Below are 14,420 nucleotides of genomic sequence, written 5' to 3' on the forward strand. Positions count from 1 at the left end.
GGTCAGTTTGCCCAGCACTGCTTCCTCTCCTCCTTTCTCCCTCCCTTCCTCTTTCTCTTGCTTCATCATTCTCATACTACCCAGCAATTGAGAAAAGAGAGAAGCCCTGCTTCATGGCTTAGAGAATCAGCTCTGCTTTTCAGCTGCAGATCACTAGAAGAGAGCGGAGGAAAAGCGAGAGAGGGAAGAGGAGCAAGGCAGCGGCACACTTGCATCTGTTGTGGCACCGTCCTGCAAGCGAGAAGCGAATGAGAGAGTCTGAAAGAGGCGGAGAGAGTATGCCAGAGTGAGAAGAGAGAGAGAAAGAGAGGACATGTCAGACAGCCATGTCCTTGAGAAACGCACCACAACTCTTTGAAGAGAGCCAGGAGATGGTGTGAGTAACGTGCATCTCAGCGGGACATGTGTGTTTTCTAGTTGTGTGGGTGTGTGTATTCATTGCATCGTTGCACTTGTACAGTACTGTTTGTGGCTGTGTGTGTGTGTGTGTGTGTGTAACCTGCTGCTTGCACGCTGACCTGCCAAGCTCACAGTGAAGGGGGTTTGGCTGCCGATCTTCTCTGCTATTGTCTGCCTGCCTAAGTGTTGCTGACAGGGGATTATGGCAAATACAAAACGCCGTATGGACCAAAGAAACACAGTGCCAAACTTCATAGACACATGCACGCATGCATGAAGCTCCATGTGGAGAGCTCTGTATGACTGCACTTGATTGTGTGTGTATCTGCATGTGTGTGTATGTGTACATGCTACAATGGAAACATATCTGGTGTTTTCATCACAATATCTGCACCATTAAAAATGTTAAAAGTGTAACCTGAAGCTCCACTATCACTAATGAACGGAAGGTTAAATACAGTAAACCTTTTAAACTGATTGTGATATTTACTGTTAAATGATTAAACTTACTAAGTAGGATACAGACAAATACATGCTTTGGAAAATACTCTAATACCTGCCAAACTAATTTGAATTCAGCCATGTTACTTGAGGTGGGCTTGTGGTTTGGGGGATGTCTGTTCAAACCCTGTGAGGTCTCGGGACCAGTGCCCAGTGGTGTGACCCATTGAACTATTTGTAACTAATCATAGGCCACAAGCCACACAGCATGCCATGGAGCCCAGTTGGGTTACACTCATCAAAATATAATGAGAGTCAACATGTCACTTGTGTTTCTAGAAGCATTGTCAAAATGAATTTCATTACTGAAGTCGTGCCATTTTATTGCTTTAAGTGCCAAACACTTTAGACAATATGAATTTGGCAGGCAGGTAAAATAGTCTCTACCGCAACACTTACTATGAAGTGCAACCAGTGGAATACTTTATGTGGGATAGCATCACACCCTAATCTAAAAATGCCCTGGTTGCATCATGTCTTATGAAGCAATGTGAGTATCACATGCCCAGTATCATCTACAGTGTTTGATCTTTTGTAGGGAGACAAGATCAGACTCTCCAGGATATATTTAGATATTAAATTGTAGCATACTAAGTGCATAGATAGCATACCAAAGGATGCATATCATTTCTTTTTCTGCAGCAGCAGTTATACGTGACTTATTACAGGATTTATCAGTGTAGGATCTTAAATTTACATGATTTATTTTAACTTCTTATCTCGTTTAAGGGCAAAGATTCTAAGATTATCTATATACAGCCTATTCTGTTAAGGTGTCATAATTATCAATATTACACTGACAGACTTATTATTCTGTCTGTCAGTGTAGATTATACATATATTGTACATTTATTATATTTATTTCTGTTTAATGCAAGTTATGTAATATACTTTGAATTCTGGGGAATATAAAATCTCATATTCAAGTGTATTTATTCCTATATATAAACAGGATCATTTACTATACTAATTACAGTATTATTTATTAGTTATTATTTTATTAGTGGCGTTTTTAGTACTTACTGCAGTGTAAAGGCATTTATTCGATACACTGAACTGAATATTTATGTGGTATTTTGATGTTCCACAAACAGTGGAAGCCAAGTTTTTCTCCTTTATTTCTACATTAACCATTGCAATAAGGAATTAAAATAACTAAATTAAATGGTTAAATTATAGAGTTTCTTGAAACAACCTGCGTGACACAGGTGCTTAAAAAACATAGTCTGGTTTTACATTAGTCTTCACAGGTATCTGCAGTTTAAGGTTACTGTAAACAGGTTAGTAATTAATTAACTCCACAAACGAAAATGTTGTGCGAATGACAAATGTTCAATATTTCACAGTAGATGTTTTACGCATATTTTTGTGCATTGTTTCACAGTACATCATATAATTGTTTTTTCAGCATACTTTTAACATCAATTAATTTAGTAGAGTAACAGGCAGAGTTGATGTTGTCCACAGTATATATTTAGACTTTAGAAACTGTCCCTAGGGTGAGCATGTAACTGTGCAGTATGTAGTGAGATTATGAGTGTGAGAGCATGGTGTGCAAATGTCTGTGTGTGTGTATGTGCGAGGAGTGTGTCTGTGTGTGGCGCAATGTGTTTTAGGCTGCTCCAGCCAACCAATTGAGGTCAGCCGCTCAATAATTAAAGCGTGTCACTGGTTAGTGCACGAGCTGGGTCGTCCAATCAGCGAGGTGGATGTCAGATCAGAGTGAAAGAGAGTCAGAGTGACAGTTAAAAGAAAGCGAAAATAGGGGGAATAAGGAGAGAGACAGCCTGGGACTGAGAGTAAGAAAGATGCAAAGGTTAAAGATTGAGATTAGGATTTTTATTTTTATTGATATCATTCATTAAATGTGTTAAGATCTCCACGAAATGCTGCCGGTCTTGTACTGTGTCCTGCCGTGTGTGTCCCATTTTTTTACTTGTTGCAGTATAAATGTGACAAGAGACCCACCTGCAATTATTTTTTATTTTACCTTATTACAGTGTCTGAAGGCTGAGCACACCTTACAGCAGTTACCTGAGTAGAAGAATATCAGGTAAGAGGAGCAGTAAAGCTGCTTTTCTGGTTAAATGACTGAACAAGCACTGTACATATGCAGTACTTATGACGAACTCCTTGGCAAATTAGTTTACAAGCATGTAGTAGGAGTAAATAAAGTTTAGGTCATGTTAGTGTTTTTTTTTTCAGAGATGTTGTGCATACAAATTGTGCTATTCTTAAATGTGTACCTTTGACATTACAGTAGAAGGAGATACTCTCCACTGACCAGGACCCACAGGTTTAATCCCTGTGCTGGGACCTACCGTTCTGACAGTAAACTGTTACTAGTTGTATTTGCATGTGTTTGTCTATTGTTGTTGTTCTTTCAGTTATTGTCTGACAGGAAAGGCAGCAGGTTTTAACATGTTGATTAATATGAAACTGGGGCTAGTTTAGAGGCTTTGTCAGGACTGTACTCCATGATTTCGAGATGCTGATTTTGCAGCATCAGCAGTCAGCAGTAATATCTGCTACAGATGGGAAGCCAGTCACACATGTTATTATTCTTACGTTTGAACAGCTAAATATTTGTGGATAGGCCTTAAGATCAGCTTTGTCAGTGCTGCGTATCATTCATCTTTGTGCCTTATGGTCTGTATACAGAATGAGATCATTGTGATTTCACTACTACACATTTGTAAATCTTTATTATAATTTTTTTATTTCGTTATTTTAAATGTAATGATGTTACTTTAGTTACGTTTTTTTTCTTTTTTTTTTGCAGTCAGTAAACTGTATATTATTATGCCTGAATCTTGGATATCGTCTGGAGTTGGTAATATGATCCCAGACTCTGGCCTGATGTGAGGTTCTATTTAACTGGAAGCCTTTCTGAGTTCCTATTAATACTCTTTGCATCAGTTGCTGCCTGCCAGCCGGCTTGTACACTCACACCCACAAACACACACAGATTGGTAATCAGAGACTTGAGGCTTCTCAGCCACTACAGATTGAAGTCTACTTCGGGCCCTCATGATGTCATGAGGCTTAGCATATCATTAGTGACATCACTCATAACACCACTGTCCTTTTCTGCCTTACTATGTATAGTAAACTCTAAAATATCACACAGGAGGAGTCAACTCATGCCTTGTAGTATTGGTAATTTTAGGATGTGTGTAGTTAGTAGTTAATAAAAAAAAGAAAATACTATATCAGAACCTCTAGACATGAGATTTCACATGATGAAATGAATAGTGACTCAATGAACGGCTGTGAGGCCAGAGGTTTTAAAGAACCAAACCTGGCATGTTAGCAGACCTCCCAGTGTGCAAACCTCTCCAGACCCTTCTTTTTGGTGAAAACATAAACTTAGATGAAAACTTAGCCTTGAATTGGGTCAATACCACCACCAACTGGACTCATTTTACAGTCACTGGGAATAGTCTTGGGTGTTGTCTTTATAGTTTGTACTTTTGCATTTGTTGCAAGTTCTTCCTGTCTTATGTTTATAAGGTGAATGAACACAAAGTGAACATGAATGTATTTGCATTGTGTGTATGATCAGACAAACATCAAACATGATGTTTTGATGTTTAGTTTTCCTCCCCTCCCTCCATTCTTCCTGTTCATGCATATGATTTTAGGTTGGTTAAGGTTGTTGTCGACACTTCCGCCTCCTTAGATTCTTCTTCCTCTCAGTCTTTTGTTTCAAGTTGTTGAGTCTGTCCACTGATGTCTCTCTGTTCTCTCTAAGCCTTCTGTATTTACTGCTAATCCTTTTTATGCTTCTCCCAGGCAGAAGCCCCAGTGAGATCCTGTAGATTTAGCCAGAGGTTGATCTCATGATTAGTATTCAGCTGTCAGAATATGTCAGCCAACTTTTGAGGCCCCTCTCAGTTCGTATTCTCCCGTCATCATTTCCCCAATAACCTCAATGTATACCTCAGCATAGTAGTGTAAATGTATGTGTGTGTGTGTTGCATCAGGGTGTATCTAGCTGCATGGTTCTGAAGAGAGAGCCATGCATGCATTAATGTAGATACATATCCACCCTCCTCCTGATTACCCAGGAAGTCGCCCTCCATCATCTTAAATGACATGAAAAGAGCCGGAGACAGATATATGCATGAATTAATTGGCTTGAATAGGAGTATTTAGAAGCTTAATCCATGGGGATTAACGCAAGCAGCCCTCTCCGGATTTAAGCCTCTGTGCATTTTCAGCAGAGGATTGTTTCATTTCACTTCATCCTCCTCCTCTTCCTCCTCCTCACATGCCACCACCTTTAGTTCTTAGTCTGTGAGCCTCTACAAAGCTGTCAAGTGTAGGATTAGCCAATGTAGAATACCACTAGATGTCTAATTGCCCTAATAACCTTTAAAAAAATAATGTTATTTTTTTGTGTCATATTGTTTTAACTTCAGCTGTGTTTCTCCTATTTAGTTGTGCCTTTCTGTCTTTTGTACACAAACATCCTGCTGTTATTACAGGATTACTGCAATCACAGCATAAATAACAGCCATTGAAATCTTAAGAGTGACATATTGCAATGAATTGTACAGTATTGTATTTGGGTATTGTGTATGTGCACACCTGATGTGTGCATTTGATAGCAACTTAGCTATTAAATCAAGAATTAGAAGCAGTTAGTACAACCGAGGGGTATGCATGAAACAAACTGTTTTGTGACTATACTGGAAAGCAAACATGTTCATAGCTGCCCTAGTCACACCAGGGTGAACTGTTATAGTGAGGGAGGAGTTGTGAGCATTATTTGATTTGCAAAAGAGTTTCTAACACATCACAGCTGGAAAGACCTGGGTTCAAATCACCAGTCGGCTAGGTGTCTTATCTGTGCATCTTTTGCATGTTTTACCTGTACCTGTGTGGGTTTTCTCCCAATGCTCTGACTTCCTCGTAGGTTAACCGGTGACTCTGAAATATCCATAGGTGTGTTGAGTTTGAATGATTGTCTGTCCCTATATGTTGGCCCAGTGATAGAGTGGTGTACCCTGACTCTTGTCCAGTGACAGCTGGGATTGGCTCCAGCACTCATGCCTTGTGCTCATGAGGGAAAACGGTTAGAATAATGGATAGATAGATGGATGGACTTCCAGCATTGCACATTAAAATCATTCGACAGTTGAGAGCTTGTGAAAGAAGTTTTAACCCTGCTCACTTTTTATCTTCATAGATCTCCTGGCCAGTCATTGATCACACATAATGTAGTGATTTAGCATTGGACTTTTAAAAAGTTAGGGAACTCACAAGAATGGTTAGATTTGAAGCTCCATCAGCCAAGATAACCTTGGTTTTAGTGCCTAGTATGTAATTCTACATTTCCCAATTTAATTCTTTTTAAAACCCCTATTAAAGCATTGAAAAGCACCCTTCAAAGCAACAGATGATCTTATATGACAGTTTTCATTGGCTGAGTAATGTTTGTCTAGAATAAACTGAACTTTATTTTTTAATCAGTGTCATGCCCCCTTAATTATCTTATGTACTGTGTTTCTTAAGGTCTTTGTTCATTTTCTGGACCCAGAATATTTTTGTGTTTTGTGATATGTGATAAGAAGCAAAACAAAGTCAAGGACTAAGTGTGATAAGGAAAACAAATGTCAATGACCTTCTTTCTACTGGTGTAACAGAAAAATGTCGCCCTTGTCTTGTCTTCACTTCTCACTTCTCCCCTTAGTTCCTTTTTTATGCACTTTCCTCCCCTGATCGTCTGCTTATTCATCTTCTTACATCCTTACTTCCCTTTTTCTCTACACCCATGTCTCTCTCCTACCATCACCTTCTCCTCTTCTCCTTGTCCACTCTCATGTTTTCCCCATATAATGCTCTTCTGTCCTCTTTTAGTCTTTCGCTTTCTGCCTCCTCCCTCCTTCATTTATAGGCTTTGTACTGCAAGTCTATGAGATACTGAGAAGATCAATGCCTATAGATTGGCTCATTGGAAGCCATTAGTTATGGGTTTTTATAAAGCTAGTCATTATTGTGTTTAATCTTGCAGAAAATTAAATTTAGAGTTGTGTACAGTGTTTTGGTTAAAAGTTGTTGATTTTTCCCCTCTCACTCACTTACCAGCTGCTGTTTTTCTCAGCCTTTTTGCATCTATTACAGCATAAGAGGGTGTGTGTGTGTGTGTGTGTACATGTGTGTTTAAGCTACGGAAAATGACTGACAACCTTCTTAAAGCACATAAACACATACACACAGAGGTGCATTAGTGTCACTGTTAATAAGCCATCATTCATCCCAGTCATCCCAAAAAACTGCCCATACTACAACATGGCTTGGCTGCAGTACTTCCTACGTGCTGCAGCTTTCTTCCCCACTGTTGGCAAATTTCTGAATTGTCAGAGGCTCTGTGTTCAATGGCTTTAATAACTTAAAAGTGATGGTGGTGTCGTTTTTTTTATCCTTGCCACTTTGCCTTTGTTTTTCAAAGAGTGCTGTGTGCCATCCTGGTCCAGTTTTAATTTTCAGAATTGGTCATGAACCCTTAGACACTTTCCTCTCCATGCTTTTTTCCCTCTGCCCTTTTAGACTCACCCCTGACAACATTACCTTTTTCCTCTTCATCCTTCCTTGTCCCAGTTGTACATTACCAGCAGTCCAAAGCCACAGATGTGAACCCATGTTGAAGCTAAAGCTCTGGGACACACACTCTGTTTTTATTGTGCATTGTCCTGTCAAATAATCTAGTAAATGAATTCAACCCATTTTTCACTTTACTCTCTTTCTCCTTTTGTCTTAGAGTTAAAATAATGATATAAAATAGAAAAAAATATTTTATATCATTATTTTAACTCTTAATGTTTCCCTCAATCTCCCTCTGTTCCAGTTCTCCCACCCTTCTCTTTTACTCTCTTTATTCCACTACCGCCTCCCCCACCTGCCTCCTTGTTCTTCTCCTCCTTCTTGCTGGCCTCTCCTTCAATTTATGCCCCTTCCTTTTCTTTTATCTTTCGTTTTCTCCTCTTGTTGCTGTCTGTCTCATCCCTAGTCCTCATGTCTTTCCATCCTGAATCCCTCTTTGCCTCGACACATCCACATCCTCTCTAACTAAACAATAGATGCCTTGAGCTCTGAAAGATCACTTCTCATCCCACCCCAACACCATTAACACCACTTACCCTCCTCCTCTTCCACCCCATGATGATATGCAGAGTAGGGCAGCAGCCTTCTTTTGTTTAGCTTAGCGCAAATGAAAATTGCTAATCAATTTTTACCCCCTCTTATTTCATGGCGTGTAGTTCCTGCCCCTCCCCTGCCAGCTGTCATTGTGTGGTTGTGGCGCAGGGCTGAAAGCTTCATTAGCAGGAGGACAGCATGTTTTGCCCCTCAGCGCTATATTCATGGAATTACTAAAGATAGATAATACATTTCCTCGCATTTCTTATAGAATTAGTGCAAACAGAAACTTCCTTCTTTCTCATGACCATCTTTTCTGTCAAAAGGATAAGCTTTTATGATTATATTAATCACTCAACTAAATGTTCAATACTCTTCTAGAGTACTGAACTGTGCAGAATCAAAAAAGTAAAAAATATTTTACAGAAATCACTTCTATCTGTAGGCATGCAGGAGACACATTGTGCAATGGGCCTTTGCTGAAGTTTCTTTTATTTTATTTTTCCTAGAATGATGATTGGCACAAAGGTGACCTTGATATTTTTAAAGAACTCCCTGTAGGGCGGGGACCTATATGATAACCAAAGGAGTAAAACTTTATGCAAAGGGCTCCCTTAGAAAAAAGGGGGCACATGGCTCATGTCAACTCTCCTCTTAGTTTTAAGCGTTATTCTGATTTACTAGGCCAGTCTGATAATGCTGGAAAGTCATGAATTCCAAAGACACCTACGCTGGTTACATCTCATATCAGCTATCAGTTGTTACCATCACTGTGTCAAACTCTAATATTTTTATTTTACACGAAGCATCACAAATGGCATATTTCTTATTGTTTCTTATCAAACTCTGCAAGCGTTTGTTCAAAAGGGTCTGCTTTTAATGAAGCTGATAAGTACTGTCCGCTCCATTACCAAACTGTTTGTATCATGTCAAAAAGAAGTAAATTGACAAATACCGACTCAGGTGCATCCATGTGTTACAGTATATTTATCCTCTAGTTATCCAGTATGTGATACTAACGATGTACACTTTTCCTGAATGATAATGAGGACTTGGTTTGTATGTAAATACCCTCATTATTAGCACTTAATTATTGAGAAGGAGTCACGATGGTGAATATTCCATCTTGGCAGGTTGCAACCAAGCACCTCCAGCAGGGCAGACATTTGCCTCCTCAGCAGTAGACTAGGTAAGCTTGATTCAGCTAATGCAGGCATAAAGTGCATAGGTCAGAGGTCACAGAATGGTCCAACGTAATAGGATGAAAAGAGAGAGAGAGGACGGATTTTTCATTTGCTAGTGCTGCTCATACTGATCCGACACAGTCATTCTCTCTCCCTCTTTTTCTGTGTACCTATCTACCAGACCACCTCCCATTTGATGAAAACAGAAATGGCATGAAAAGAGAGTACAACAAACTGTTCAGCCCTTCATACTCGGAGGTGTACGTGAGTGTGTGCGGTCTGCCCTAGTTTGAGCTGTTTGTCTGTTTGAAACTGATAATCACTGGCTCTTCTGTCTACTGTGAGATCCAGTTACCACCACTCTATGAGAAAATATTTTCCACAGTCACCTTGGGCCAAACTCAAATGAACTTATTTTACCTTATAACATTTTCTTCTATACAACCTCCTATCAAGTTATAGGACTATTTTTGGACTCTCTGTCTTTTCGTTGTAAATGTGTCCATTATTATTGGTAATAATGACATTTTACACTCAAATGTCAGTGCTGAGTTTTGGGAACAGCAAGCAGCAGAGCACTTACACTGTCCAACACTGGCACCAGTTTGATGTTAAGATCACCTGCTTAAAAAGTTTATTAATACTTTCGGCTATATTACCGCAAGTAAGTGGTGTAGATACAGATGATAAAGGGTTGTTATAGTTGTATTGCTCATTTGATTCTTACATATATCCATATATATGTATATATACAAGTTTGTAACTTAAGTGTCAGTATTAATTATGATTTCCAAATCTAGAAAATAAGTGCCATTCTGCTGCTACTGTGTTGTAGTTTCTTGTCAAAAGTAATATATTATCTTTTACCTATTGTTGTCCACTAAATTACAGTAATACTTTCCAAGGCAGGAATTAGTTGCTTTTTAAATTTAATATCAATGATAAACTATATTAATATTATTATATATATAGTATATACATAAAGTAAAATTATTAAGCCTAAGTTACCAAATTATTTCAACATGTACATATTGAGTACTTTCACAGAGCTCTTTCATACTGTATACAAGCTACACAGACACAAACACTTTCTATTATGGAAGTGCAATTTGATGCGACAAACACCATATAATTGTCATTCACTATGCATAGCACGTTTGGGATTTATTCATGAAAATTTCCTTTACAATAACTGTAGTATATTTTGTCTTTTTGTTCTTTCGCTGGTGGCTCTGAAGCAGTAGCAGCGTAAGGGCATCTCTGATATCATCTAACCTAAGTGGGACCATGGGGCAGTGAGCTTAAATCTCCCCTGCTGGTAGAGTAGCGTATTGCATCTGCATCTGATTCAGGGCACCAACAGATATATGTTCTCTATGTACATAAAATACTTGCATTACCCTTGTATTTACAGCTGCATCTATGTAGCTTGCATTTAATATGAAGCAGCCTTCAAAGCCACATTATGCAACTTAAGCCAACACTAGCAGGAGTCTCAGAATCATCAATCCACCCTCCCTACCTGCTTTGATACAGCTCTGCTTTGTTCTTTACATTTCATTCAGACAGGTAGTTACACGCAGTTGGGTAGTTATGAAATTACCATAAATAAGAAAGCTATAAAACGTATTAATCAAGTTGAAATGTATCTATTGTCTGCTATCATTACTTAATTAGCTAGAGTTAGCGTTAGCAACACTAACTGTTGCGAAACCAAAACCAAAACCCAAAACCGTGACACACATCCGCGGTCTTGTGTTGCCGAGTCTCCCACATTTTGACACTCCCTAGCGGCTCCAAATTTGATATAGTATCCTGGAAACCTAATGTGTCTTGTTGTAAGAGGACCTATCTTTTACCTTTGTGCATTGGCTTTGTGCAAAGAAGTAACACTGTGTCTGCAGTAGTCACTCTAGCCGTTGTTCTGTCTAAATCTAGACCTGAACTGAACCTTGCACTTAGACAGTCGGTACAACCCTTTCTTACCACCTATGACCGGGTTGCAGCTCTGTCTACTTTGAGTCCACGTCGCGCGTGAACCAAAAATGTCAGTTTGTCCCGAGCACATTAATTCGTTTTTGAGGATATGTAAAAAATAATATTGTTTATGCACGTAAGAGAGATTTACAGTGAACACCTACATAGGGGACTGCTATAAAAACCAGACCCGTGACCTTTGACCAGACATGTTGTTTATCCTCAGCTTACCATTTCACAGTAACTATTTATCAATGTGAAGCTTGTATCCAATTTTGAGTTGACACTGTAGTATTGACACAAGGATCTACAAGAGGCTTGTTTCCTGAATCCTTGTCAGTCGTGTTCTTCTGCCCTGTTTCTGCCTTTACTTTGTTTGTAACATCAATTTAAATCAGAAACAAAACTGACAAGCCTGCTAAATCCCTCCCAAAGGAAACACAGTGTATCTGAAGCCATAGTAAAACTTTTTGTTTGGCTGCAGCTCTAAAACCATTTCTGATCACACGTCACACGTCAGTGACCTGACATTCTGATATTTGTCATATTGTCTAAAAGTATGAAACAGTTTTGGATTAAATTATAATTTCTCTTCTTGGTTTATGCCACCATATCATAACAAACAAAATAATGATGACCCTCATCTTCCTTTTTCACCTCTTTCTTGTTCTTGACCCTAACTCTTAGTGTCAGGATTTTCCTCAACTGTTCTTTCTTTCTCTGATTGGTGACTATGGTTTTTCCATCTCCTTCTATTAACAGTCCAAAGATTTGTTTGTCCTTCCACTCTACGGTGTCTGGTTGCCCCTTGGGTGCTATTAATAACACTAGCGAATACAAATATATTGATATCTTCAATCCGGTGATAAGAAGACATGACTGCTTTAATTCAATCCGAGTCCCCTTCTAACATCTGTTGGTCACAGAAAGAAAAGTGAGTGTTGGGTGGCACTGGTGTGTGTGTGTGTGTGTGTGTGTGTGTGTGTGTGTGTGTGTGTGTGTGTGTGTGTGTGTGTGTGTGTAGAAGTGTGTAGAAGTGTGTATGTGGTAATCCAAGTTACCAGCGATCACTCATGGCCTTTTTTTCTCCAATGAGTATCATGTGCCAGCCTTAATATTTTCATTGAAACCAGATCATACCCACCAATCACATGTCTTAACAAGTATCAGAGTCAAGTACATGTCTGCTAGAACAGACAGTATATACCATCACATATTTAACTCAGATCTTGTAATATGGCATCTGTGGTGTTTTATTATTAACTGCATATTTTAATGTATGGGTTTACTGTAATGTAGACTTTCCATCAACTGTTAACAGTACTGACAACATCATTACAACAAATATGTGAGGTGTGTTAGGTGTACTGAAGGAGGCAACACTCACAGGAACTGAACTGACCATAAAGCTTTGTTTATACATTTGGCGTGGCGTGAGAGAGAGTTTTGTTTGGGGCTTTTGTCGCTTTCTGACATCTCTCTAAAATATAAAAGACTTTTTATTGCACTTTGTGGCAACAACAAAGTATTTCTTGTCCCCTCTCATTGTAGGACAGAATAGGTAATAGAGCGATAGAGACAAACAGAAATTAGTTAAATAGTTTTAAATATAGAAAAAGGATGGGAATAGATAAAGCAAATCATTGTTTTTGTAGGCTATAAACTGGCCTTTCTCAACTGCGTACCACCATTCTCACACTCAGCATCTCTTCCTGTGTGTGTGTATGTGCAGGTTTTTCAGACTCAGATGGTGAGTGTGAGAGCGCATGCTGCAGAGTGAGCCCAGTGGAAAAGCAGGAAGAGTTGCTAATCCGTATGGCTGGCCGAGCAGAAAGGCCATTCATATTTATAGCTGACTGCATCACATTCTGTCATACAGATGCCCAATACTCAGACCAGGAACAATAATAAGTCCAAAACAAGGTAGAAATATGGAACCAAAGGAAAACTCAGATCTGAGCCATATTTATAGTCTGCTGTGTCACCCTTTGATACAGATACCACCATTACTTATAAGGAGAAAAAAACTCAAATACGTCATACAGTGCAGTAACTCTAGAAGCAGTTAGGAGCTAAAGACGGCTGTGTCTGTAGCAGCACCACAGCTCAAAAGAAGAAATATGAAAAAATCATAACCCTCATTAGAAAAATTACAATTAGGCAAGACTAATGCATTTTGAATAACATTACTTATTCTGTAGTTTAACCGGGATGTTTAAATTTTTCAGGCAACTTAACTACTGGAACTTACATAGTGCAAGCATTGAACAGTCAGCAATAGCTATTAAAGGAACTGCAGCGTAAAGTTTCACATTGGCTTCATCACTCTGCCACACAAGCCAGTCCGTGTCCACCAAATTACTAGCAGGGCTGTGCTTATTGATACGGTGCCATTGTAGGTCGTTTCCTGATATTTTTAACGTGCTGCATCACAGTCATCCAGAGGTAAGACAGAAATAATTCGAACTGGACAGCAATAGAGGGTCTAAAAGTGATCTGAGGCTGTGAATGTTATTTACAGTAACAGGTCACATTCAGTCGTTGACATATACGTGTCTATGCCAAACAGTCAGCAATCCTGAAGGTAGAAGGGAATATGAGTCAGAAAGGTAAAGAAAATGTGCATACACATCTTTATGACCATTAAAGGTTACAGGGACATTTAAAGAGTCCAAAAAGACCAAATAATCCTACATTAAAACCAATATTTGATTAATATTAAGTGTGTGTGTGTGTGTGTGTGTGTGTTTCTGGGTCTGTGCATGCACACCCTCCTGCCATGATATTAGTCAGATGAGGTATTTTTGGAGAACAGACTGTTCTCTCTCTGTGTGACTCCAGTCAGCGTGCCATTTTCATGAATCATATCACTGACCGAGATAACAGCATTGTATCTGCACATGCTCAGACATATACAAACACACATATACACAAATACACAGCAGAAGTAGTTTAAACAGGACTTGAACACAGCTACAGAGCCATCAGGCATCACAGACTTTAGACAGGTGTTCTGAAAAGAGCTTCCTCCTCCAAGGAAGGGTTCATTCAGGCAGCAACATTAGCAGCTGCAGAAGTGCTTTACTGTACTCTGTTTCTCTCTGTGTTGTGCTATCATATTGCATATACTGTCATAATAGCTTTCAATGATAAAATCATTTTATATTGCAATACTGACAATATAGTTGCATGATGCCATGTTTGCATATATGTCAT

The 14,420-nt window shown here is 39.0% G+C and overlaps 1 protein-coding gene across 2 annotated transcripts in view; it reads left to right on the forward strand.

The window, feature by feature from the left end:
* Nucleotides 1-14,420, forward strand: part of esrrga (estrogen-related receptor gamma a) — a 127,621-nt gene that overhangs the window by 2,740 nt on the left and 110,461 nt on the right. The window contains exon 2 of one of the 2 annotated variants that reach the window (XM_026378097.1): nucleotides 144-376. In XM_026378097.1, coding sequence (XP_026233882.1) covers nucleotides 327-376 — 50 coding nt within the window. In that variant the 5' untranslated portion in view covers nucleotides 144-326. Of the gene's footprint in view, nucleotides 1-143; nucleotides 377-2,935; nucleotides 2,954-14,420 lie in introns of those variants that run through there. The other variant, XM_026378106.1, reaches the window with a different exon arrangement.

This window comes from Anabas testudineus, chromosome 3, assembly GCF_900324465.2.
Source record: "Anabas testudineus chromosome 3, fAnaTes1.2, whole genome shotgun sequence".
Classification (NCBI taxonomy): Eukaryota; Metazoa; Chordata; class Actinopteri; order Anabantiformes; family Anabantidae; genus Anabas; species Anabas testudineus.